At 41.8% G+C, this 27873-nt stretch overlaps 2 protein-coding genes and 1 long non-coding RNA gene across 7 annotated transcripts in view; 2 read left to right on the plus strand and 1 right to left on the minus strand.

Moving 5' to 3' along the window:
* Nucleotides 1-223: 223 nt before the first annotated feature.
* Nucleotides 224-27252, plus strand: c2cd2l (c2cd2 like). 5 transcript variants are annotated; one of them, XR_005203760.1, is made up of 16 exons: nt 224-463; nt 916-1357; nt 14022-14117; nt 14260-14379; nt 15381-15491; nt 16499-16612; nt 16722-16821; nt 16911-17043; nt 17499-17563; nt 17788-17909; nt 18388-18550; nt 18643-18741; nt 19182-19315; nt 19910-20126; nt 20477-20820; nt 27220-27252. XR_005203760.1 is itself a non-coding variant. In XM_037747897.1 (15 exons), the coding sequence occupies exons 2-15, from the start codon at nt 989-991 to the stop codon at nt 20719-20721; spliced, it is 2088 nt and encodes a 695-aa protein (XP_037603825.1). In that variant the 5' UTR covers nt 224-463; nt 916-988; the 3' UTR covers nt 20722-22469. The 5 variants fall into 5 exon arrangements, 4 of the variants coding, with proteins under 4 accessions (XP_037603825.1, XP_037603826.1, XP_037603827.1 ...); XM_037747897.1 differs by lacking the exon at nt 27220-27252 and having other exon boundaries at nt 20477-22469; XM_037747898.1 differs by lacking the exon at nt 27220-27252 and having other exon boundaries at nt 19913-20126; nt 20477-22469.
* Nucleotides 7603-27873, minus strand: part of LOC119475318 — a 34587-nt gene continuing 14316 nt past the window's right edge. Inside the window, exons 5-6 of the long non-coding RNA XR_005203761.1 lie at nt 15354-15479; nt 7603-9300 (exon numbers count right to left, since the gene is read on the minus strand). This is a non-coding gene — a long non-coding RNA (uncharacterized LOC119475318). The remainder of the gene's footprint in view (nt 9301-15353; nt 15480-27873) is intronic.
* Nucleotides 23627-24209, plus strand: LOC119475317 (histone H2AX). Its single transcript, XM_037747901.1, has one exon. The coding sequence runs from the start codon at nt 23703-23705 to the stop codon at nt 24132-24134; it is 432 nt and encodes a 143-aa protein (XP_037603829.1). The 5' UTR covers nt 23627-23702; the 3' UTR covers nt 24135-24209.

Raw genomic sequence — 27873 nt, forward strand, 5'->3', positions numbered from 1 at the left:
TTTTTGTTGCTGGTTGAAGTGCAGCTAACTGCAGCTATATACAACGGAGTAGTTTAATCTACAGCAATACATATGGGCTCTCATAAAAAAAGATTTTAAATTTTATAATATTCTGCTTTTATTTTGAAGCCTCAGCCTTCCACTTCCTCTTTAGTGCAGCGTCGCTCCTCCTGCAGCAGCGCCACCTGTTGGCCGCTGCTGCTCTTTGTCACATCATCACTGTGTAGGTTAGAGAGAGGCAGGAGGCTACGAGCAGCAGAGAGTCTGTGATGCTCCAACAGAGAGCAGGAGGCTTCATTTTGAATCCATAAATAACGACATCAGTCAGAAACAGACTCTGGAGAGAAGATGGGACTCACATTGTTGGCAGCTCATCGCCATGAAGACAGCTTCATGTTACCAATGCATCGCTTTCGATTCCCTGCAGCCTGCAGCAGCAGCTCGGACCGCTCAAGTTAAAACGGTAGGTTGTCATGAAACTACCATTTATCATCGGAGTTGTGCTCGTTAACCTGCTGCTGCTGCTGCATCGTCCTCTCTGCTAATGCACGATTCATTTACAGCTACGCAGCGTGGACGCAGCCTTTTAGTGCATGAAGCTTCTGCCTCATATGTGATCTAAAACATGTACATTTAAGTTAAGGTGCATCCCTTTGTGCCTTGTGCTTTTTAGTGCATGAAGGCTTCTGCTTCATATACACATGCAAAGTTAAGCCATCATGTCTGTGCATCCTCTGTGTGCATTGTGCGTTATTCCTCAGTTATAACTTGTTAGTACCATCATAGAAACACAACCTGATCTAAAACATGCACATTAAAGTTAAGGTGCATCCTCTGTATATTCTGCATTATTATACCTTGTTAGTACCCTCCTTGCATCAAGATGACTGATTGTCCTTTAATGCCACTCCACAGCCTCCAGGGATCTGCTCTCAGTCCTGGTATTTCCATCTGGACCTGGTGATATGAGAGGCTCTGGGAGACGCTGATGGAGCTCCAGGAGTTGGGCTGGCTGTGTCTGGTGGGTCTCTTCCTCACCTCCTTGCTCATCGTGCTGGGATGGCTGTGTCAGTACTTGCTGAGCGTGCTGCGGCTGTGGGGATCCAGGAAGACAGCCAGCAGGCAGCAGGACAGCAGAGGAGCAGCCTGTCAGCAGCAGCTCTCCCACACACAGCAGAGCCAGGCTGGAGGTGTGTGGGGCTTCCTGCTGAAGCTGCGCTCGAGCCGGGATGGAGGACCTGTACCCGAGGCCGGGGTTAAAGGCTTGTTGACCTCTCTGTTCTCCTTCAAGTCCTTCAGGGAGCACTGGCAGAGGACCTGGGTCAAAGCTCTGAACGAGCAAGCTTGCAGGCATGGGGTAAGTGGAGATCTTTAAGCCATGAATAAGAGGAGATGGTAAATGGTAAATGGTAAATGCTTTTATATTGTGCTTTTTCTAGTCTTCCGACCACTCAGATCGCTTTACACTACATGTCAGCATTCACACACACATTCATACACTGATGGCAGAGGCTGCTAAGATGCCAATTTTGCCCATCAGGATCTAATCTCAATACTCATTCACACACCGATGGCTATGCCTTCGGGAGCAATTTGGGGTTAAGTGTCTTGCTCAAGGAAACATCGACATGTGACCCGGAGCAGCCGGGGAGATAACCACCGACCTTTCGATTGGTGGACGATCTGCTCTACCCTCTGAGTCACAGTTGTCCCCATATCCCATATTGCAAAGGCTGAGTAAACACGATGGCAGCGTATATAGTAGAGCACGCCTAAGGTTACTCCGCTGAGCATAAATAGTTAAGCACTGGCTGATGCAGTTGGTGTGCACATGTGCGCTTGAAGTGTGTGTGTGTGGGCAGGGAGGTGGAGGTGTGGGAGTTGGAGTGTCTAATCGGTAAGAGGATGGGGGGCAGAGCGTTGCGTAACAGCTCTGAATCGATGCACACAAGAGCGGAGAGGCAAGACCAGTCAGCGGAGCCACAGTATGAACACCCACACCTCACAGAAATAGTCTGATATCCCCCGGCCTGTGGGGGGAAATGGATGATCACAGTGGGAAGAGGCGAAATCTGTGTTGTTGCTCACCACAGAAGATCTCACCTTTCCTGCATCTCATAACATAAAATTAATTAAATTGTATTACAGCTGCAGTAGGTCACTGCTTCACACAGAAATATTGTGGTGAGTTCTCCAGACAGTTGGTAGTCGGGCACGTATTAGAGGATTATCTCAAGTTCCTAAAGGTCTCCTTTCAAATAGCTCCTTTGATCTATGTGAATCAAAGTCTGCCACACAGTCAGATGTTCGCCATGAGCACTGGAGGAGGAGATGGATCCTCTAACACCCCCCCTCCACTTACAAACTGTGTGTGTTTTGAAGATGAGTTGGCGGCGAGTTTAAAGGGGTCAGATCAATCCACGGAATGAACGTACACAACAAACAGCACTCGATTGACTGATTCATAAGGGTCACCTCACCATGGCTGATTGAAAGCCTCCCTCAGTTGTTCCAAGTGAAATACTCATTCAGTGATGGAGCAAGTGTTGCATGTTGGCTTGGAAAACAAATACACTTGGAGCTGAGCCTAACGATGCAATTAATAATAGGACACTGATTGTTCAGCAGGATACTCTTTGCTTGTTTTAGGGTTGTGTCTAGAAGGTAGCCTGCAAATTGCAAAATCTAATCTGAGATCTGCAAAGACTTGCAAAAACTCTATTCCAGACCAATGCTTAACCTTAGCCATCGAAAGATGTCCGACTTGCTCAAATCTATCTTTTTAAAAATACTCTGCTACGAAATAGACAACAGTCAGAGTAAAAAATTAGATATGACAGTGTTCCTCACATTACAATACTAGTTATTATGGTTGGGCCATAGCTCAGTATTTATCAACGTTCAGGGGTATTGTATGATGTAATCATCACGTGTTATCATTTTACAAGAAAAGAGAACAATTTTGAGCAAATTGTAATTAAAAAGGTACATTTAGTGTTTTATCTGATGTATCACCCATCTCTATAATAAACGTAAATCTTAAAGGAACGCTTCGACATTTTGCAAGCTGCTTTTTTTAAGTGCTGGTGTCAGATTTTTTAATCTTTGGAGGGAGCCAGGCCAACCGTTTCCCTACCTTTTCCAGTCTTTATGTTAAGTTAAGCTAAGCTAACTGCTGGCTCTAGCTTCACATTGAGTATACATAATACTAATTATAATAATAAAGTTTATTTGTATAGCACTTATCAAAACCAGCGTTACAAAGTGCTTTACAACAAACACAAGAATAAGATACACAGTAATGTTTGAATAACCAGGAAAGCATAAGGGAAAAAGAGGAATGAACTTAAAAACAATAGAGAGCTTCAGGGATGACGTATTTTTGTAGGCCAACCAGGAAGTTAGCATCTCCCTGGTTCCCTCAACTAAAAGCCAATGAGATTTTTCCATTGGTTTTTGGATTATTGCAGAAAATAAACTCTGCGAAGAACAAACGTTTATGATACTTTGAAGTGTGAATGCAATCACCAGAAGTAAAAAGCTAACGTTAGGCTATAAACGAACTACACCACGGTCGCATGAGCGCGAGTATACACAACGAGGCCGTAAAGGAGTCCGTAAAGGAGGACGAGTCGGCGTGATGATGTTTAGTAGTCTCATTTAGCCACTCGTTAGCAACCACCTTTTTTAAGACACATTGAGGCTTCAAAATTCACAAGTGATATTTTATGTCTTAGAACAAAACGTTAAAATCTCTTCAGCTTGTGTTAACTACAGACCTTATTTCATGCAGCAAACTAAAAACCCATTGACCTCCAGTCGAGGGAACCGAAAGTGCTAAAATGCGAACTTATTTCCGGGTTTTAGGACTCATTCCTGTAGCTCTCTATGGATGATTACACTGCACTTTATTCTCAATGTTGAGAATAAAGTGCAGTGTAACTCAATAGATAAGAATAAAAATGAAAGGAAAAACGATAAGAAAGTCTTTCAATAAAGGTAAGTCTTCAGAAGTGATTTAAAGAAGATACTGATGTGAGTTCCTCTGGCAGCTCGTTCCACAGCCAAGGAGCCCTAACGGCAAATGCTCGGTCCCCCTAGTTCTTGAGTATCAGGTGGAAATAGTCAGCAGGTTCTAGCCTGAGGATCTCTGGATGTGCACTGGTTTATAAAGAGACAGCCGTTCAGATATATATTCTGGGGCCAGACCATGAAGGGCTTTAAAAGTAACAAGTCAAATCTTAAAATCAACCCTTAAACAAATGGGCAGCCAGTGTAAGATCATTCAAATTGGAGTAATGTGTTCTCTTTTCTTGATTTTTTGCTTTTTGCACAAGTCTATGAATTGATTTCTGATTTTTACCCGTTAAAAGAGCATTACAATAGTCCTACCATGAGGAATAAAAGCATGAATAATAGTTTGTGTCATTAAAACTCAGCATTGATCGTATCCCAGCAATATTCCCGTCATATACAAGACTGGTATTGATCGTCTCATCTAAGTCTCTGAAATAGAAAGTCCCAAAATGTCAAACTATGCCTTTAAAGTCTGACAGTGTTTGTGTTGGTCTTTAGGACCTTAATTAAATATGAAGAGGACAATTTATGAGAAGGATGCATGACAGTCTGTCCTGTGACACGTACACTCTAACATACTGTACAAACTGTTACAGCTACAGCACAAACATGTTCATGTGAATCCTTCACGGTCTAAGAAGTATTTTCTCTGCATACCACATGTGTTTCGGTATGCAGCATAAAGCCAGCTGTGTGTGTTTTCATCAAAGGATTGGAAGTATTGGAAGTGTTTTCGTGCTGGTAATAAGAGGCGAGTGAGCAGAGCAGTGCGACTCTCTGGAACGGCTTCTCTTTGATATACATGGCGGCAAATTGGAACGTGCCAGCCGAGTTATCTTACAGCGGCCTAATTAGTTGATCCGTTGTGACCTTCGTTGCTCTCAGTTACCAAGAAGCTCCGCAACTTCGGAGTGAACCTTGGGTGAACTTTGGAGTGTTTAGTGAGAGTTAGATTAATGGAGTTTCCAGGTGACAACATGAAAAATAAATCACTATACAACCTGGCTGTAGTTCTGTTTGGGATAGAATTAGTAATTGAATAGCCGTTTGGCAGTAGCCTGCTACTCACATAAGGAAGGCTTACATGTTAAAGGGTTGTGGTTTAATAAAGAAGGTTGCTATGGATATTTTTTTTGCTCCTCCGTGGGTTTGATCTATGATGACTGTATGACCTTTAGGCTCATGAAATGCTTTAAAAACCCAGTAGATACAAGGCTTTTTACCCAGCTGTAATAAAGTATATGATGTTTATTATAAGACAATTCTCCAGACTGAGTAAACGCGCCAGTGGTGGAGGAGACAGAGACAAGCAGTCCATGTCTGTCTGTCCATGTGGTGTTTAGTTTGTGAACCGAGAGTGTGAGCCAAAGCTTCCCCGAGCTCACTCATCACAATAAAATATCTGCTAGTCTGTGTCTGCGTGCTGAGCAATCTGTTATTCTAAATGTGTCTGGGGCATATGCAAATCACCTGGGAGATTGTTAATGAAAATTGTAACATGATATACTGAGATAACAAATCACAAGTATGTCTTGTTGAATAGATATACCTCCAGGAGTCAGTCTAAGAGCCAATGGCCGAGTGATTGAAGACATCGTCCTTGTCTTGTAACTTAAAGGTCACATGTTTGGTCTCCATAGCGATCATTATGAAGTTGTAACATGTTTTAATAGCCAGTTAACTCGCTCCGTTTGTCTGTACTGTTTAACAGTTTAACTGTTGTTCTGGATTTTTCATCTCCTCCCTAAAAAAACAGTCTGGAAAAACCTGCTGTGGGGGTTTGTGGAGATATAGTATTAAGTGGCCACAAGCGAGTCACATGGCATTCTTTGCCTCTCACACACAGTAAGCACCTGCCACCTGCCAGGCATGTTGCCCTGGCCACTTAGAAAACAAAGACACAAGAGCAGCCGGCCCTAAACTATGGTCCCGTTCTCCTCTAACTTACATTTCCTGATTATGTTTCTACATCTGGCAAAACATGAGGAACAAAGTAGGAAGATACGTCTTCAGTGTCATCGCATGGGGATTAGCGTGCAAAGCCTTTATAGCGTTAACCTAAATACTTCTGCGGCATTTAAGATGCTGACAGAAGTCTTTAAATAATGATGTTGAAATTTATCCAAATAAAGGCAAATCGTTGAATGAGCCCGCACGGAAAGTTTGACGTGATAAACATGGTTCAGCAAAACCCTTTCCTTTCAGGCCTCATTTTGTTAGGTTAAGCATTAGAGTTCCTTTTTTATCGTTTACTTTATTATTATAGTTTTTTCCCTTCTGCTTTTACTCAACACCTTGAGACCCAAAATAACAAAGACTTGAACCACAGCAGCATTCCATGGTACAGTCCATGAAAATTGGTACAAATATCCATCTGTATCCTCCTTTAAATCATTATATGCAGAGCTCAACTGATTAGTAGATTGATAAAAAATAATAATCAGCAACTATTTTGACAAATGGATTACGTGATTAAAGGACTTGTTGGACATTTTGGGGAATACTCTTATTCAGTCTCTTGCCGAGAATTAGGCCCAATTCCAATCCGGCCCCTACACCGTCTCCCTACCCACTTCCACTCCGTTTGTGCGTTCACATGGATGGTCCGTCGTATTAAATTAAATCCCAAATGGGTGATAAAACCCTCCAACAGCGAGTCTACATCGATGCTGACTTAACCAGCTGCCCTTACTGACAACGTACAACGCCGTTTTGTGTTTCCCCATGAAACACGCTCTGCACAAACATTTAAGTTCCATGCGACTACCGGTACAAACAAAAAACTAAACTGCTCAAACTAAAATAGACATTATTGTCATGATCATCTCGTTACAATGGCACATGGCAGTGGGTGGGATTATTAGGCAGCAAGTGAACATTTTGAACTTTGTGTTGGAAGCAGAAAAAATGGGCCAGCGTAAGGATGTGAGCGACTTTGACGAGGGCCAAATTGTGATGTCTAGACGACTGGGTCAGAGCATCTCCAGAACTGCAGCTCTTGTGGGATGTTCCCGGTCTGCAGTGGTCAGGACCTACCAAAAGTGGTCCAAGGAAGGAGAACCGGTGAACCAGCGACAGGGTCTGACCCGAGGCTCATTGATGCACGTGGGGAGCGAAGGCTGGCCCGTGTTGTCCGATCCAATAGAAGAGCTACTGGAGCTCAAACTGCTGAAAAAGTTAATGCTGGTTCTGATAGAAAGGTGTTAGAACACACAGTGCATCGCAGTTTGTTGCGTATGGGGCTGAGAAGCTGCAGACCGGTCAGGGTGCCTACAATGGGCATCAGAACTGGAACACGGAGCGATGGAAGAAGGTGGCCCGGTCTGATGAATCATGTTTTCTTTTACATCACGTGGATGGCAACGAGTCGGAGGTGTTGACTCGGCCTCCAAATTCTCCAGATCTCAATCCAATGGAGCATCTGTGGGATGTGCTGGACAAACAAGTCCGATCCATGGATGCCCCACCTCGCAACTTACACGACTTATATATAATTTACACATTTCTTATTTATATTTTCGTATAAATTCTCTATGTTATATATTTCTATTCTAGAATGGGAGCAACTGTAGTGTAACCCAATTTCCCCTCTGGGGCTGAATAAAGTATTTCTGATATTAATTTATTTCTTTGCCGGAGAGAGAGGGAAGTTCGTACCAAAGCTTGCTGCTGTATTTCTACCCTCCACCTTAAAGAAGGGTGCTTCATTGAGCTGTGAGTGTAACTACAAGATAAGATAAGATATTCCTTTATTAGTCACGCAGTGGGGAAATTTGCAAATGGAGGGTGTAGAAGCCGGATTGGACTTGGGCCTTAGAGTATGCCATACCATTCATACATCATAGTTATGTCTTTCATATCTCTGGAAGTATTAGGATGCGTTTTTGGCCTCCTTGGCTTTCCATAGGTTAGGCAATGCTCATGTAAGACTTCTGACGGATGTAACACTCAAACTGGACTTCCTGGATCTTATTTCATTATCTAACAAAAACCTCTTAGGATCATTGTGAAACATTATATTCATTTCAGGACCTGTGTTTTCTGTATTCCAGGCACTCAGTGAGTGTTGCTGTTTTACAGTAAAATGGATGAACATTATGGATATTTCAGTAGCAGTCAGGAAAGGAAGGTTTTTTCTCTTTTGAAGTGAACACCTCTCACTGTGGCTATTTGGTATTCATCGGGCTGTACCTCTGCGCAATCTTCTATCATCATTATGAAGATTTAAAACAGTCAGTAGGTCACCGTCTGTAGTTTTGAATAACATTCATTTCAGATGTCTGGTTTGGCCGTCCTTGTCGATATTCTGCTCTCTGCAGCAGAGAGTGACGTAAGCCAGGGACCCTCCAATCCTCGCGTGGGGCTGTGTCAACGCTGCTTGCTTACAGAAAACAGCAAATGCCATCTCACTAATTTCCAGTGTCGTCAGGATGCTGTGTGACGACACTCCGTCCCGAGGCGAGACCTGACCCTGACCCCTGAAGTGCAGTATTCAAAACAACAAGGCGAGGCTAAAAAAATGCTTCAGGGGGCTGAATCCTGACAGGAAGATGGGAGTTGTTACATAAATATAGTAAACAACAGAAAACGGTACAAGCTAAAGCATCGTTTGTGTTTGCAGAGACAAGAGACATGGTGTTAGTGGCAGTGCCCCATTCAGCTTCTTCCCATTTAGCCACTCTTCCTGTGTCCATGTAATCCAGGGATTTGGCCTGAGGCGTCATCGCAGCTGGTTATATGCGACGGAAGGATGTCCACTTGCATGAACACACGCACGGTTTCTCATACTGTGGTTCCATTTAAACATGAGCAGTTTAAACAGAGAGATTAAAGACACCTGAATCTTGTTCCTCCTGCACTTGTGGACAGTAATCCCATGATGCAGCTTGTTTCATGACTCAGTTGTTTATCCAGAGAAAATGTCTGTCTGCTGAAGTATTACTGCAGAAGCCTCTGGATATAATCTTGCCCTGGCAGGCGGACTTGATATGGAGCTATTCGGATGTCTCTGGATGGATTATTTCGTGGAGGAGGCTTGAAGGACTGAACCGGTTGGCCTCTTCAGACCAACAGATCATAATAGCATCGTCAGGCTGTGTGTGCATCTGCAGCTGACACATGATGTCAAGCCATCGTCACCGGGTTCAGTGGGTGGTGGAGGAGGACTAATGGAGCATTCGAGTGTGCATCTGCAGGGAAGGAAGCTCCCTGTCCATTCAAGATCTGCAATTATAAAGAGCCTGGTGATTATCTTGAGGCCACAGTTCACTTCTTCCCTCTCTGACTGTGAGCTGCCGGTAGATGATTAATGCTGTGTGATTATGTTCAAGTAGATTTCTACTTAACGACAGGGAACGTTAAGCACTCAGAACTCATTTGCAATGACAGTGCAGGAAAACCGACGTCAGTCACTGCCGCTGATGAAATTCAAATCAGTCGGTTTTACTTTGGCGACACAAAACTTTGATTTTACCATGGACCATGGACTGCATCTGAACAGGGGGGGGGCTACATAGGCCTATATTACTGATGTATGAGTACTGAGCAACGTTAGAGAAGACATTTTTAGACCGACAATCAGGCCAGGATTGCAGCTCTCTCTTTCTCTGTCTCTATTTCTCTCTTTACCACCACGAAAAGTAAGCAGGCTAAGAAACCGAACTTAGCGACGTATTCTGTCTGTCTGTCTATCGATCTCCTCCGCCTCCGGCCACTATGGACAGCGACCGCACCGACACACGCACCCCTAGCTCCTACACACATCAAATAGTGCTGTCCATGGTTCCCAAAAATACAGATCAAATTCAGGCTTTTAATCCCAAAAAATATGATATCAGACCTTCGGCAGTCTATAGATTTTACATTCTTTCTGTAGCAGGCATTACTCTACAAGGTGGCTCCTTTGACTCAGCATTTAAAATGGAGAAGCACATTATGCATTATTCTAATATCATATAGTACCTGAACAAATTGTAAAGTGAAGCTGGATCCTAAAAGCTCAACATAGGAGTCCTTGCAGTCCATCTTGTTATAGTTTTGATGTACTGTACTTCAGCTAAATTAATGTAATGTAATGTACTTTATTAGATGGTTGTGTTGAATATTCGATTCTGATTGGTCAATCACAGCGTTCTGCGGTCTTTAATTTCTTTATAACAGACCGTTGCTATGTATAACAGGCCGTTGCTATGTATAACAGACCGTTGCTATGTATAAAAGACTGTTGCTATGGGTGCAGCTCTGATGTCGGACTCTGGAGGACCGTTTTTGTGTCAAAATATTGATTTCTTCAGTAAGTAGCCGTGTAATAAGCAGGATAATGTACAGCTAGCGGGTCATTGTTGTGAAAGGATATACAGTATATCCATATCAGCCATTGAAACATATAGGAGAGTATACCTATACCTATACCCGGTATTCCTTCTCTGTAACCTCCCCATATCTACCTAGTAGTACACCCATCTTATCAACGACCACTACACCACTATGCTAACATCGCTAACAAACATTGGCATCCCTCCAGCCGCACTGCTACGTCTATCAAGGGTAAAGAACCTAATGTGCTTTGCCAGTCCAAGTGATCAAACCAGTGTGTTTGAGTACGTAGGCTAAATGTTTTGGATGTTATGACTTATTGTAAATAGCTTTTTCTACACCACAAATGTTGTGCCCTTTTGTAGCCTGAACCTGAGATCCATGGTAGTGAAAGAAAAGGCAGGAAAGGAAGATGAGGGTCAACAAAAGCCACAGGGGGTTGGAGTGTATTTCTGGCTGACCCACATGCTTTTCAGAGGAGATCAGCCCGTCGGACCCAAAGGGGGTGAATCTGACAAACCTGAAGTGACACCACCGATGTCCTCAGGAACGGTCTCTTTCCAGAAATACCTTCCACATACACACTCGGTTGAACAGTGGTGGTTCACAAGGACATATCAGAGGTCATGCTGCAAGCATTGCCCCCCCTCCATGACAAAATGAGCTCTGTAGCCTCCTCCGCCAGGAGGATACACAACACCACAGAGCGCCAGATGGCTACCTAACAGGCCAATGGGTGCAAAATGTCTGAGTAAACTCCCCTTTAAGGACTAAAAAACCATAAGCCAGGTAGATACTCAAGGTCTTACAGAGTCAAATGGGTAAATAATATTGAAATATTGTCCAACCATATTTCATTTCAGTTACATAATAGATCCAAAAAGAGCTATTGGGGGTAAGGGGTTATATTTCTGGGGTTCCGGTGTAGCCAGTGGATATCCGCTCATTGCTCGTTGGTTACAGTCCGATTTGCAACTTCAGATGGAAGACTGGAGTTGGATTTGAGAGATGACGTGTACGATCGGATTGTTTCACAAGTAGCCAGTTTACAAGCTAATTTAAACCAATAAAAAGTTAAATCATTGGCAGACGATAGCCGAAGGGTTCAGAGATTGCATTTCGGCCAAAGCGGTCCGCCTCTTTTCTCGTTTACCTGCATTCAACCAAAGCCTGCTCCAACGTGATTGGTCAGTACTACTCGGAATACAAACAAAAACCACAACACTTCCAATATCTTGTCTTACAGATTCTTCATATGAATGCAAGATTTTGACTGACACATATTGGCAAGTCTGTGCCGCTGGGTGCCTTAGAAATTTGAAAAAAATATAAAGCTGTCAGTTTGTATTTGTAATGTTTGACATAAAAAAAACACAAGTCTGTACTGTAAATGCATTATGGCTTGTCAGAAATTTAGGTCTGGACTGAGGGATTTTAGTGGGGGGCATCTGGTGGCCTAGTGGTTCTGTGTACCACATACAATAGACACAACAGACATTTGTGACTGCATATAAAGAGGATATATATGTATACATATTCATATATAATCTATGGTCATACCCACATTCTCCTCCATTCCTGTCTACACTCAGATCACATTTTTAATAAAGGCAAAAAATGTGACACTATTTTGCTCTCTTTGTGCTCATTATTGCAGAATGTGGGTGCCCCACTGACATTTAGGAGTATTCGCTCACAGCATTCAACACTCATTGCAGAGATGCCAGCGGGGTTTGACTGCAGTGACACAGACCTTTAGTGATGCTCATCTCATGAGCTGCACACAATCAGAACCTCGTGATCGATGGGTTTATCTAACCCCACTCAATCTGAAACGCATCACATCATATTCGTCCTGCACTTTGGACGGAAGTGAACGGTTGGGTGACTGAGCAGTTTTAGAAGCTTCTCCATCCAACCGAAGTAAACACAGCCGGTTGTACACTCTAGTCATGTGGCTGCGGTGTTGGTCCAGGGAACCTACGTAAGCTTGCAGCATCGTTGTTGGCTTCCTGCCCTTCTGGCTGGAACACTGACACACACTATACTGCAACATGCACACAGACACACACACCACAAACTTTGTTATATCATCCTCCCACCTCTGCCCCGCCTCCACTGTTGTGTTTGATAGAGATTGGACTTGGACCTAGAGGAACATATGCCCTGACAATAGGGGATTTGTTTTCTCTCACTTGCATCTCCTGAGCCAGTTAAAGCCGTCTTTTGAAACAGATCTCTTGGCACAGACGCACACATGCGCACACACACACACACACACACAGACACACACACACAGACACACACACGGTGATAGTAGGTCACTGGTGTTGCCTTTTCTTACAACTGAGATACTAATACCTTTTGTTAGGGGTGACTACCAAGTTTCACTGATGCAGTCTTGATAATTATGGAGCCATAGACGTACCATAAAAAAGAATAAACCTGTAAAGGGATAAGAAAATAAATGTGGAAATATAAAGACAAATAACAAAATATTAATGATATAATTTTTTTTATTTTTGCACTTAAATTACCCTTTTTTTCTGTATTTTTTTATTTTTATTTATTTTTATATGGTCATTTATTTATTTTGATCCCTTTTACTTTTCCTCATTCTTTTCCCTATTGCTATTGCTATTCCTTGAAAGGTCAAGCTGTCTATCAGCTGGCTTTGGGCGGGCACACATATACATAAATAAAAAATAGAGTAATTTATATGCAAACAAAATAAAGAAATATATTTTAAAAAGTATATAACTTAATATATACAAATGAACAGATAAATAAAAGTGAAAATAAATGTAAATGCTTATAATTATTCTTTTATATTTAATTATTTGTCTTTATAATTCCACATTTATTTTTTGAAGAGGAATCCACAACTTCTGCATTATTACAGAAGCTCATATTAACTTGAACATACTCCTTGCCACCCTTTGTCAAACATATGTTGTCATTGTTTTTGCCAGTATCTTCAGGCACTGTTCATCTGAGTGCACAAATCCACAGAGCTGCCGGGACTTAAACCCACGGTTGTGCTTTGCCATGCATGGTAAATACAATAGCCTTGTGTTTGTTGGCACCTTACAAGAGTCTGTTTGTTGATTCATGTAAATTTTCTGCATCAGACTAACCAGTGTCACCTTGTGAGGGCGAACCTTTGGCATGAGAAAATAATCACACATTCATAATCTTGACTCTGTCACACATTTTGCCAAAAGGAACATTTCTGTTCCTGCAAAGACTGTGAGGTTTTTGTTATAGTGAAGAATACAAATAGCAATGTTGTCGTGCGTTGTGTGATTAGCATGTGAATGAGGTGATCAGTACCATATGTGAGTTCAATCACTCTGAGCAAAGATCAGTGAACCTCCTAGACGTCTGAAGCCAAACATGCTCAAAATTCATGAAATACCGCAGTTAATTTATTTGCATTTTAAATCATCAGCAGCAGCAATTTAATTTACTAATTGAGTAAAAATCCATAAGGACTGCGACTAACTGCTAACAAGCTGCATTAAAGGCTGCATCACTGCAGTACAGAATCCTTCATGTCATCCCAGAGTGTCTCTCCTCTTTCTCTTATGTAATATTTAGGACGTTTGTTCTCTTCCTGTCTCTCACAGAGCTCCGTCCAGATCACTTTTGACAGCAGTCTCCAGTTAACTGCTGCCTCTGCAATAGATAGTGTGACCTGCACTGACCAATCGGCACACCGAATGGTAAGTAATCTTCGTAGCCTATGTTCATTACAGCTGTAATGAATTAAGTATATTTTAATTGGGGCAATGAATGACAAAAATCCTGGACCAAATTTCTGTGTCAAAACATGAAAGTTTCCTCCAATGTGTTGTTGTTTTACAGGTTTTACACTGTAAATGTTGGGTGGACACAGTGACGTTTCCTGTGACGGTCACCCAGCAGTCGCACGCTGCCGTTTCCATGGACACCTATCAGATCACTATAGCACCTATGGTGGCAAAGGTACAAAAGCACACCACCTGGATTCTTGCAATTTGCACATTTGAAGGCAGGCCTGGTCAACAAATGAGAATCTCAGAGCATCATTTGCATTGTTATTCAAATGTAAAGAATCACCGTCACCGTCACTGTCATTAAATGAGGACTTTGTATATTATGACGATCAATAGCCTCTCTCTGGCGCCAGATCATTCTCTGTTTTCCTCAGAGCTTACTGCTCATGAGTTATTCAAACCATTAGGGAAAAAAAGCAAGAAATATATTCAAATATATGATATTGTAATTCATTCCCAACCCTGCTCAGAGGAATCCCAGTCCACAGCTCTTCTACCAAATACATGGGGTCTCTCCCTCTCCTCTTAATGCCGTGCGTAGGCAGTCTCTCCCTCGCTGCAACCGGCACGACCACTAAGCTTTGTGCAAATGAGTACACCGTGACGTTGCCCATATGCAAATGAGCAGGTGACGTCATGTGGCGACTTTTGGAGCTACTTTCATTGGTAAAGAGTTAGCAACACTGCACAGGACGCACTGCAGATAGAATTAGTGAAAGCGAGGCTTACAGGGAACCAATCTAACCACAGACGGTGTCAACACTTACTTCATAATCATAAGGCAAAGCAAAACACTTGTCTACTGCCACTTTAAGAGGATAATGATGTTGGAAGTGATTTTTTTAAACTGCACGTCACTCCTTCCACCACAGCATCATGAGAAAGAAACTTTAATTGTTTTTAATAAAGCGTTCTCTGCTTCCAAATGTTGTTTTATAATGTAAAATGTATTGTAGAAACTAGCAGAGGCTGCCAGTCTCCAAGGAAGAGGCCTGTTTGAACTAAATCATCAAAATTAAATAGTGTAGTGATTATTTATTAATGAGAAAACGTAGAGTCCTCACTATATTACTCTTATAATGTACCGTAAAAGCATGCCGGATAACCTGCCGTCTGCCTCTGTGTCTAAATGTGTTTTCCTACCTTGCTCCCCCTGTCTGTCTCCATCAGGTGGTGGTGTGTCTGGAGGAGGTGGAAGACGAGGGTCTGCTGATGTCCTGGACTCTTTCCAAGCAGCCGTCATTTACTCTGACCGCGTCTCCGTGCAAGCTGCAGAGACAGGTGAGAACATGTGATACTGATGCCACTAATATGATACCGTATGTCCGTCTCATGTAGTCAGCGGAGGCATCGTTTCTGAACCTGTTTACCACATTATGCAATTTCTTTTTGTGCTCACGCTTTCTGTCAGATTCTCTTCATAAATCTCAGTCAGCATGTGATGTTTTGCATGTGTTTCCATCCCATTAAACTTATCATGAGTCATGGGGGAAATGCCCTTCTTGAATATTGTTACATAAATGTGCCATTTGATGCATTTTGTCTGAGACAGCAACTAAGTCAATAAAGTAAGGACATATATTATACATAAAAACAGTATATTGAGCACAATGAATTGTTTTCACTACTGAAGGCAGTTCTTGGGAATACCCACTGAATATTATATTTTATATAGAGAGCCTAAGTCACGCCCCTTCCAGTGGACTACCATGGGACCTTATTTCGAAAAATATGAACGATAGTCAACGTCAACATATGTTTGATTAATGGCACAATTAAAACGGGATCAAAAAATGATTTATCTCTCACCGTTGACTACCGTTCATATTTTTTCTGTAATAAGGTCCCACTGTGGTCCGACAGAAGGGGCGGGACTTAGGCTCTCTATAATGTAGTCAAACCAAATGTAAGTATGGAACAAATGAAACTGAAACTAAACCTCCCGCTGCCGGCTCCTTAACAACACGAACGCTCTGATGACGTCTTTTAGGTGAACCGAAGTAAATTACTATCAGAACGGAGCAAACAAACGTATAAAGCAATAGCCTGGCTAACTTATTACACAAAGATGCGGGCTTTTTAACCATTGGGATGGTTAAATCCCCTAAAGGTGCTTTTGGAACAAACTAAATGGCTTTCAGATTACAGTAAACAATAACGTTCTATTTGTTCCTCTTGGATATTATTACTAAGTAAGATAATATCAGGCAGTATTTGTTGACCTCCTCTGCTACAACACATATTGATTTATCGTCAGAGAGTAATCAGCTGCTTCTTTTTCATCTCAGGGCACTGAGGGTGGGGCAGACCTGGACATGATTAAGGGACTGATAGAGGATACTCTGTTCAGCACTCAGCCAGCTATGGTCCTCAACCTCAAGACTTGTGCATCCAGTCCGTTGGTGAGAAATACGAGTTTTTCGCTACCTTTGCAGCTATAAGACAAACTAATTAAGTAAATTGCTATGAGTGGATGCTCGATGATAGATCCTTTGCTCTGCACGCTCCCAGGCCCCCATGGACCATCTATCAGTGGGACTGAATTCAGTACCCCAGAGTGTCTTGGTGAGACGACTACTGCTCCGGCAGCTCAGGGCGACCTTAAGTAAAGGTCAGATCTTTTTTCCCTCAGCGTCAGATCATTTCCGCCCGGCTTCCTACAGACTGCCGAGGTCTCACCGTCTCGCTTTGTGCATGCAGGTCAGGGGTCTAGATCAGGGGAGCTGTGCTGTGTCCTGAACCTGGACCAACCCACCACAGAGAGGACGACCCGCTTCCTGTCTGTGCCCAGCAACCCCAACGCCCCGCTGGAATGGAGTGAAGAGATCGCTCTGTAAGATGGCCGCCGTGATGTCAAACTGCTGTTAATGTTTCACGATTGTGTTCATTCATGCCGACGTTAAAGGCGCTGGAAATCTCAATCAGCTGGAACAGTTTTGGTTATGTCACATTAGAGGTTTTATTTTTATCTCTCTGCTCTTCTCGCTGATTTGAAGTGGGTGATGTCACAATATCCTGCACCATTCAGGATTTAGCAATCAGAGTCTGATGACAGTTGGTGGGTTGTTACTGTCACTGTCAGTCAAATCTGATCACCCACACACGATGAAGCAGAGTCACTTTATTAATAAATAATATGACTGTTGCTTATAGAGGCAGGAATATTCATGTTTTAGAACAAGATTTCAGGGGCTTTAAAGGAAAAATTGGCTTGAGTAAGAAGTCACATTATTCCAATGAATGTAATCTTCATGTTCACCTGACACGGTTGTTTCCTGTGTGTTGTAGGGAGCTGGGCCTAGAGACCAAAGAGCTGAGACTAAGACTTCTGGAGCGGAACGGCAAAAGGGAACGTAAGGAAATTGCATGATAGCAATTTAGTATTGGCTGCTGCTCAGAAACCTGATCAGCAGGAATGTTCAGACTGCTTAAGCAAAATCCTCAATGCCTAAAAATGCACTGTTGGCAGGCTTAGGATGTAAAACATGTCAGGAGATGCTCCCATTATGGCTACAGTGAAGAGATGGCTTTGTACAAATATGTTAAGCCTTCTCTTTTTTCTTTGAAATTTGGATAGAATTCCTGCCCGGCCAAGCGTCCATCGCCTTGGACCTCCGGTGCAAAGTGCCCACCGGACAACACACGCTGTCAATCAGCCCCGGCCACGGCTTGGCACCGAACGCTACCATCACAGCAGAGGTGAGAGACGACGAGATGCAGCACATTCCTGTGTAAAAAGCTCTTTCAAAGCCGTTCTCGTGCTTTGAAGTGTACGGTTACATCATACTTTATTATCTAACATCAAGCAAGCTGGAATGAAACAAAGATTTCTCCACAAAAGGAGAGGGAGTGTTGTATAACTGCTGTCATGCCTGTGATTGCTGTCTCAGATCTCTTCTGGCCTTTACACCAGACAACTTGTTGCCTTTTTTTTTCCTTCTTCCAAACTACATGTTTCTTCAAATACAACATAATATCTGCTTCATTTATTATTGGTACAACTACTGTCCCTGTAATCCTGTAGCTCTCCTACAACCTGTTATACCTACACTGATTAGTCATCTGAAATGTCCCCTGCAGGTCTAGATGTCACTTTAAATAAACTGCCCACCTCTTTAATAGAGTGCACATCTCCACTTCACACTTTATTAGCTTAATGAAGTTTTTACTCCTCCAGCTGCTGTATGTGGAAACAGAGGAGCCCCGCAACGCTTTGCCACTTCGTTCCTCCCACACCCCCACCAAGAAAGTGGACGTGGACCGAACCATCATGCCAGACGGAACCATCGTAACCACCGTCACCACCGTCCAGTCTCGACTGAAACTGGACCGCAGTCCAGGTAGATGCACAGAGTAAAGCATAACATTGTGCCAGGGTAGGTGTACAACAAGAATGTAGTGATAATATTAACAGTGACTGATGCCTTTTCAGGCGATTCTCCTTTACGTTCGCCGTCCAAAGTGGAGGTGACTGAGAAGAAACCCACCATCCTGTCAGATGGCACAAGCAGCACCAGCCCCAACCTCAGCAGTGAGTACTAGACTTGTTTTACATAACAAATGCAAAGTAGGATAAGCGACAAGCTGCGGCGTAACACGAGATGAGAGGAATGCACTTTTCAGTACACATCATGCACTCTCGGCGCAGGTACTCCTGTACAAAAACCTTCAGCAGTTTACACGGACAAACTACTTCCTTATACAAAGCAAAGAGCACAAAGTCTGATACAATAAAAAAAACACAATAGACAATGTTTGACAAATTTAACTATGTATATGATTTCTCTTAGACATTAAGATAATGTTCTTTTTAGTTTTAGTTTAATAGAGTTTTTGTATATATTTCGGATTTTCAAATTGACGAGCACAGCAACAAAACTCACTTCAATAGTGTGCATCCTTTTAAAACACAGTATTATCACAGTTTACTAGTATAGTGCTGATTTACACGTGTGTGTTTTTGTTGCTCAGAGAGCAGCCGCCTCTCTAATGGCCTGGATCCCGTTGCAGAGACGGCCATTCGGCAGCTGACGGAGTCCGCCTCCAAAGTAGCGCGGAAGACGCCGACGAAGAGGAGCACGCTGATCATCTCGGGCGTGTCAAAGGTCAGAGAATGTAAAACAAATGTACTGTATGTTGTTGAGTTTGTGCCATCACTGGTTAAACACCATTCATCTCTACTTTTTTTTTAGACAGACAGTACAGTATATTTATTTTAGTGTAATTGTTTAACTTGAAAATGTTAGTTACCTGCACAGCTATTTTTATTTTAAAAAATGTACCTATTTTTTGTTCTTTGATGATGATGATTTACCAAACTTCACTCTGAGTACATGAGTCATTAACAAAGTCTACTTTTAAGGAATTTAAAATACAGTCACATAAAGCCGGACACAATGAGTTTGATCTAAATTTAGTCCGCAGTCACGGCCCCCCTACTGGTCCACATTAAAGGAGAATTAGAGTCCTCTGACCTGACCTGAAAGACTGTAGAAATGTATTCAGTGCAAGAAGCTACACTTGAAACTTGACACAAAATTCACTTTAATGTGTCATGAAAGTTGGAAGTGTAAAAATATGACCTATTATAAGTGTTATAAGGGTTCCAATAAGCAGTTAAACACTTCCGCCACTCTTATAACCCCTTAAGAAATCATGCTTTTAAAAGGACATCAATTGATTCGATATCTAACACTCAGCAGGTTCCACTCTCAGAGGTCGACTGTGCGTTATCGAGCAGCTACGCTGCGTCCATGGACGCAGCCATGCAGGGAAACCATTACGGGGCGGGGAATCACCAGGACCCGGATGAAACCACACCCTCCGACGTGTCGGAGCGTCCCTCCGTGGACGATGTGGAATCAGATACTGGTTCCACTGGTGCCTTGGAAACCCGCAGCCTCAAGGACCATAAAGGTAACACTGTCATCATAGTTTGCTGTGTGCACTAAAATCATCAGAGGTTCAGTTTCCACCAACATCGTTCAGTAATGTCTTATGCTAAGTGTAAACAAAATATTCAGCTATTGAAATATTCCACATGCAAACATCTTCTATAGACTTATATAACATCAAACCTTCAGTGGAGAAATGGCTGATTTCCAGGCCATGTAACATGACGGCCTCTACTGCCCTCTGGAGGTCATACTGCAGCACACAGCCAACCACACCAAAGTGGTTTTGAATGGATCTATTTGAATATCAATTTGATAAAGGAGCTATCTCATGAAGTCCCAACAGTGACGTATTCTGTCTGCTTCCTCTAGTGGGCTTCCTGCAGAGTGGGACGAAGCTGTTGTTCCGCAGAAGACATCGAGAGAAGGAGCCCTGCCTCAGCCAATCCCACGAAGACATCTCCAACATGGGCAATAACTTCTCCGCCGCCGCAACCATCAGCCGCAAAAAGTCCGGCAGCTTCTCCCGCCGTCTCATCAAGCGCTTCTCTTTCCGCTCATCAGGCAAATCAAAAGGTAAAGCTACCAACGGAGGAACGAGCTCGCTGGATAACTGATTATCACTGTCAGGGTAGGACATCGGTCATCCTGATGGTTTTAAGGCGTCTGTAAATGCTGTCAGAAGAACAACTAAACCTTGCAAGAGTCCAGTCTTTGGGTCTCAGGCGGGTTGCCACCTGTACATCTTGAAAGGAGGATATCTCTGGGAGGGACATGATTGCACCTTCAGGACAGAAGTCATGTTTAATCACATCACTGAAGTTAAAACATGATTATGAAATCTATTTCTTTCAAGGAGAAATCTGCTGCTCGGTGAGGAGAAGGTAATAGTCACAACGAAATGTCTTGCGCCCCGTTTGAACAAAACTATAGTGGGAGTGTTTGATTGTGACCGATGGTGGAAATGCTCATAAACTATTTAATGATATAAAATGCCAGGATGATGCTATTGGTTGCACTTTGGACTGATTTTTTTAAACAAAACATGTAAAATTCCTGAGTTGTATAACGGTAATTTATTATTATGTGGTTCTCATGAAACAAGTGCTATTTATTTCACCCCCAAAAAACAAGTAATCCTAGTTGCATTACACTGTAAAATAGAGACATTGCTGTGTGTTTTTTCCATGAAAATGTAATTTTAAACACATAGTTTAAGTAAGTTAACAAAAAATCAGTCTTAATCTAGCAGACCAGTCATAATTGCTTATACATTGGTTTTAGAATGTTGTTCAATGTTGTATCTTATATAAGAAGCAGAAAAGGTAATGTATTTATTGTACTTTTTTTATTTTATAAAGGTACTCTCTATGGAATATCATAATGCATTTCAGTTTGCTTTTGAATCTTCAACCAGCCAGGATCACTTCAAGCTGCGCAATACGTTTAAACTTAAACACATGATCAGGTCTTTCTCTCCTTGTGGCTCCTGTTGACTTCAATTAAGTCAAAAGTGCATCTACGCGCATTATAGAGACATCAGTTGATACTCATGTGGACATTTCATTATTGCAATAACTATCATTATTGTGCAGCAAGTCTGCATATACTGTGTGAAATCATTTACAGGAAATGCTGACATGTGATCAGCGCATAATCATCAACTAAACAAAGCAAAACCCTATTCTGTATTAACATCAGGAGCATTATCATAATGGGTTTGTTGTTAAATATATACAAGTATCACATGAGTAACAACACTGCAACTGTTCTGCAGTTTAGATTGGAAAGAAAATGAACTTTGAGGTCTCGGGGAGGTTTTCAGAGATGCTCTGCTGCTGAGGCATCGCGAGCAACGAGATTGTCAACATTTCTGATGAGGTGATGGGTGGAGTGGGCATACTCAGGGCTACAAATGAAACTGCTACTAATATATGAGAAAACCTGCTGCACCATTCAAAAGCAAACAGAACCGGTATGTAAAAATGTACAGACATTTTTGGCCATTTGTGTTTTTGTCAGAGAAAATCAAAAATCTTTAACTGACTGCATTGGTTATGGGACTTCAGAACAACCAAACTGAATGAGTTTGACGACATTTTCAGGGTTATTTGCATCAATAAAATGCTGTTTAAAGGGATCACAGACATGGAGGCGCTGCTGTCAAACAGACCATGTGCTTTAAAAAACTACAACCAATTGAAAATGCTGAAGAAATGAACAAAGCCACTTCATTGTCTAAAAGGCACATATGGCTGGAATGTGAAACAGCAAGCGGCTGCAAAATTTAAGATATGTAGGATTTCTGTTGTTATATTTGAAATGTTTAATTTATTGCAAATAAATTATTTTTGGAGCATCACTAGATTACTTCTGGCGATTTCATTTTATTTTGTTCAGCAGGTAACATACATTTTTCATCCTTTGTTTTATTGCGTTAACACAAAATATCTGCCTGTGTAAAGCTACTTGGGTTCAAATGAGCCAACATTGTCATAAAAGGCAGCCAAATTACCTCTTACACATACCGTTCATTTTATATCTGCTCAGTGTGAGAGTTTGTGTGGCTCCAGGATTTCATTAGATAGATAGATAGATAGATAGATAGATAGATAGATAGATAGTACCATTATTGATCTCGAGGGAAATTCGAGTTTCCAGCATCACAGTTCCATAGTGCAAAACATGCTAGTAAAAAGGCAGTAAAAAGATAGTAGTAAAAAGTACAAAAAATATACCAGATATAAAAATACAAGGAGATGAAGAAAACTGTTAAAAGTGAATATAGTGCAGGGTAACAGCTGTGATACACAACTATTAAAAAAGTGAATATAGTGCAGAAGAGACTGTTAAAAATTAGTATATATATATTATATATATATTTTTATATATATTTATAGATATAAATATATATCTATAAATATATGTATAAATATATATTCATATAATATATATATGTCTATTAAAGTGCACTGTGTGCATTATCTGTATATATATATATATATATATTTATATATATATATTTATTTATATATATATTTATATATATATAAATATATATTTATATATATATATATATATTTATATATATATATTTATATATATATATATATATTTATTTATATATATATATATATATTTATTTATATATATATATATATATATATATATATATATATATAGCACCAATATTTATAAATTCTGCATTAGATTTGCTGTACTACTTTCCCTGCACATATGTATAAAAGCGCCAAAACACTTGAAGCTGGAGGGAAGCTAGCTGATTGGTCTTCTCTGTCCTCCCTCTTTATATATGACCACTCACAACAAGCAGGGAAAACAACAGCCAATCACCTTTGTTTCTTTCTTAAGCCTCACCGTGATTGGTTGGAGGTCAGAGCAGCTGCACCAATAGCTGCTAACTTCCTGTCCCCTTTGACCTCTCACAGCCAATCACATTAGAGTCTTAGTCTGGAACAAGCCAATCACGCTGTAGGGCGGGACTAAGCTGGAGGTTTATATCCGGGGTTGTGAGCTCGAGCAGACATTTCATCTCTTTGCAGCGTCTGTTTGTGGAGAAGAAGCTCAACAACTCACCATGTCTGGAAGAGGAAAGACCGGAGCGAAGACCCGTGCTAAGGCCAAGACCCGCAGCTCCCGAGCCGGGCTCCAGTTCCCGGTCGGCCGCGTCCACCGCCTCCTCCGGAAGGGAAACTACGCGGAGCGCGTCGGAGCCGGAGCTCCGGTGTACCTGGCGGCCGTGCTGGAGTACCTCACCGCGGAGATCCTGGAGCTGGCTGGGAACGCAGCTAGAGACAACAAGAAGACCAGGATCATACCCAGGCACCTGCAGCTGGCTGTCCGCAACGACGAGGAGCTGAACAAGCTGCTGGGTGGAGTGACCATCGCTCAGGGAGGAGTGCTGCCCAACATCCAAGCGGTGCTGCTGCCAAAGAAGACCGGAGGGGCTGCAGCGAGCTCCGGCAAGGCGGGAGGGAAGAAGGCCTCCTCTCAGTCTCAGGAGTACTAGACCAGCTGGCTAGTAACTTTAACCCCAAAAGGCCCTTTTAAGGGCCACCCACCCCTCATTGAAAGATCAGAGTTCCTTTTACTGTTTCACTTTTTTTGCATTTTTATTTAAATAAATGCTTGTTTTTGTAAAAGTGGTCTGCACCATTTGTTTAGTCAGGCTCACTGCAACTACATGCCTTTTTCAGGGTCCACCAGACCTCACAGGCCAGAGCTTCCTGCTTTTATAATGTGCATTTAGGGCCTCTACTCATTCAGCAGGTTTAGGAACATATCATGGCACCCAGTAACTGACATGCACTCTGCAACAGGACCTGCAGGTTGATGTGGTTCTGGTTCTTTCTAGCAGGAGATTATGCAAACTGGGTTATAGATTACCCAATCTTTTATTATTAAAATGAACAAATCATCTGCCACATGGCATTTAACACAATTATTCTTTGCCAAAAGCATAGTAAGTCTCGTCAGTCCAACAATGATCCCTGATTCTCCAGTTCATTAAATGCACCTAGCTAGTCAGCCTTCAGCAGACCTTGACAGGCCATAGTTTCCTGTTTTTATAATGTGCATTTTGAGCCTCTAGGTTTCTATACACCAGCACTACTCATTCAGCAGGTCTAGGACAATATCATGGGCCCCAGTAACTGACATGCACTCTGCAACAGGACCTGCAGGTTGCTGTTGATCTGGTTCTTTCTAGCATGAGACAATGCAGTTTTTGTGCAAACTGGGCTATAGATGAACAAATTCTCCAGTACATAGCATTTAACACATTGCAGTTCAAATTATTCTTTGCTAAAAGCATAGCAAGAGTAAAGTCTCTTCAGTCCAACAATGATCCCTGATTCTCCAGTTCATTAAATGCACCCTAGCTAGTCAGCCTTCACCAGACCTTGACAGGCCAAAGCTTCCTGCTTTTATAATGTGCATTTTGAGCCTATAAGTTTCTATATCCAGCACTATTCATTCAGCAGGTCTAGGATAACATCATGGCCCCCAGTAACTGACAGGCACTGCAGGTTCTTGTTGCAGAGTCTGCAGGTTGCTGTTGATCTGGTTCTTTCTAACATGATTCAAGGGTTTTATTTGTCACGTACTCATACAGGATGTGCAGTGAAATGTAAAGTGGCAGTGCTCACGAGATTGTGCAAAACATCAACTGTACAAATATTTTAAAAATGTAAGAATTGTAGGGACAATGGCAATATTTACAGTGAGGGGGGTCTATGAACAATATGGAATATAAGTGAGTGAATAGAATGGTAATGAGTGTGTGTGTGCTCTGTATGTGGCCCTATGTGTGTGTGAACGTGTGTGGATAAGGGGGGCAGCTGAGATGATGCAGTTTTTGTGCAAACTGGGTTATAAATGAGAAAATTCTCCAGTAGATAGCATTTAACACATTACAGTTCAAATTATTCTTCGCTAAAAGCATAGCAAGAGTAAAGTCTCTTCAGTCCAACAATGATCCCTGATTCTCCAGTTCATTAAATGCACCTAGCTAAAACTAATTCAGTATAGTCCAACCAATAAGTCATACCTTCATGAACGACATACTGTTCACTTTTTGTTGAAACTGGTGTTCTTTCGGAGGCTGTGGTGCAGTAATCTTTTATCCATCCCAACTGAAACACGGGGAAGTACCACAAATTACAGCCTCCAAAAGGACAATGTTGAATGATTTCAATAAGAACTGAACATAGCCTTTATGGAGGTAGGATTCATGGCAGCTCTGTTGTATTAAACTGCATTAGTTGCAGTTAAGTGTACCTAAGAAACTGACAACTGCATGTATGGTGATGTATAAACACCTTTTTAGATTTAGGGCAAGTCGAACCAGTCTGTGGGATTTCATTCGTTAAAACAGTTGTCTTCAGGTGTCCTGAATAGAGTGGTTTTGCATCTGTGTGGTTAAAGGCTGCACAACACAGTAACGGTTCTTTCTGCTGTAGCTCCAGGTGTTTCCTTGTTCCATATGAAGAAACAAACAACTTGCAGCCAGTTTACATTACAAACATGAGCACATCTGATCAAGTATATGTGTCTCTAGTGCAGCAGGCATTCCACTGTGAATTAATTTAATCCTTAATAATGCACTCTAAATATAAACTCCATCCAAATGTATAGGATATGAGATAGAAATTAGGCAGTAAATCATTAATTCAAGCAAGAGCTGTTCTGTTACATGAGACAAAAGCCTGTAGAAGCATTTTAATAAAGTTCCAGTATATCATGAGTCAATTTTGGTATTGTATTAAGATTACCATACATTACCAGTTTGCTATCTTCTTTATAAACTCCTAACTGACAGTTAGCTCTTATAATGTACTATATAATTAGTGTTGCAGAGAGGTGCAGGTTGAAGTATTTTGTCCAGGCTGAAGGGGATGTGGTCTAATTATACAAGGATCAGTGCAAACCCCAAAACCTCAGCTGGCTAAATAAAACCTATGCTGACAGAAAAATCTCCACCATGCACGCTCCATGTCAACAAAGCACACTAGGTTGCATAAAAGACACCTTGTCAGCTACACCGCACAGTCATCAGACTACAAACACATCCAAGAGTTGCAACTGATAACAGTTCAAATCAGCCAACGTGTCAGAACAATGATGGTGGAAGTGCACTTCACTGACTCTGCCACCAGAGGTCAATTGTGACATGTGTTGATGCCCATGCATGTTTCCATTTAATAACAATTGAAGACAGCTCACTGCACATGTTGTTCCAACAGATATTCAACACATGCACCATAATACCACAAAAAGACTGATGAAAATGTTTACTGCTGGAAATGAAAGACTTCACCAGTGACATTAAAATAGAAGTATATCTGAAAACTATATCAGTCCTTCCAACAGTCATTCTTAATAATTCTGTGCGTGGGATTCATTCGAGACGCGGTTATTTTAATGTCATCTGTGGTGGAGATTACTTGTTTTCTCATTACATCTCAGACATGCACAGCTAAAATCACTCCTAACCTTTCCGCAGGAGGAGGAGAGCATGCAGATATTTCTGTCTGCTTCGACTGTTTTATTAGTGGCAAAAGCAGCATGACGCACTGAGTTTGAACCGAGCCCAGGACAGGCTGAACCAATTACTCGGGCCTTGACAACGTGTCCAACACCACCGACGGCCGGGCTAAAAAAATTCCAGCCTGGGAGGAAAAACTTGAATGTTCATTGGCTGTAAGAACTATAATTTCCGGTCAAAGGCTCTAAATTTACCAGCTCCTCTCAGCTGTTTGTGACAAAGCAAAGCAAACACGGTGATATTCAGTTTTTTTCTCGGTTTACCTCTTCCGCTTTTTCCTGTGGTTGTACGGCATCTATGTAATTTTATGCATAAGGTCACAGAAGTTGTTGATTTGAGAGAAAGTCTGAAATTTCACTTCTCTCAAAGAGCAAACAATTTAATCCTTCATGAGTTTGAAGTGATCTCATCCTGACACTATTTCCATGTTGTCTTAATCACAGCTTGATGGAAAGTATTACCTAAAGATAGATCAGGGGGGCTACAGAAGGGAACTATTTCACTACTTATGCACCGAGTCTGTACATCTGAGAAAGTCTACGCATCTTAGAGAACAGATCTGCCTTGTGGGAATCACAGAGCAATGTTAGATTCAAATAAATAGGAAAAAGGAATGATAAGAGTGGGGAAAAAAGGGCCAGAAAGAGGGGAGGACCCGGCGTAAAGATGTATGTGGATGCACTGTGACTGTTCCACTTTGAGT

This window comes from Sebastes umbrosus, chromosome 17 (assembly GCF_015220745.1).
Source record: "Sebastes umbrosus isolate fSebUmb1 chromosome 17, fSebUmb1.pri, whole genome shotgun sequence".
Taxonomy (NCBI): Eukaryota; Metazoa; Chordata; class Actinopteri; order Perciformes; family Sebastidae; genus Sebastes; species Sebastes umbrosus.

Bases quoted from the DNA above. Each gene is read 5' to 3' on its own strand.
- c2cd2l (XM_037747897.1), top strand. From the start codon at position 989: ATGGAGCTCCAGGAGTTGGGCTGGCTGTGTCTGGTGGGTCTCTTCCTC. The intron at 14,380-15,380 runs GTACAAAAGCAC...TGTCTCCATCAG, and splicing joins TAGCACCTATGGTGGCAAAG to GTGGTGGTGTGTCTGGAGGA. The intron at 16,613-16,721 runs GTGAGAAATACG...GCACGCTCCCAG, and splicing joins CTTGTGCATCCAGTCCGTTG to GCCCCCATGGACCATCTATC.
- LOC119475317 (XM_037747901.1), top strand. From the start codon at position 23,703: ATGTCTGGAAGAGGAAAGACCGGAGCGAAGACCCGTGCTAAGGCCAAG.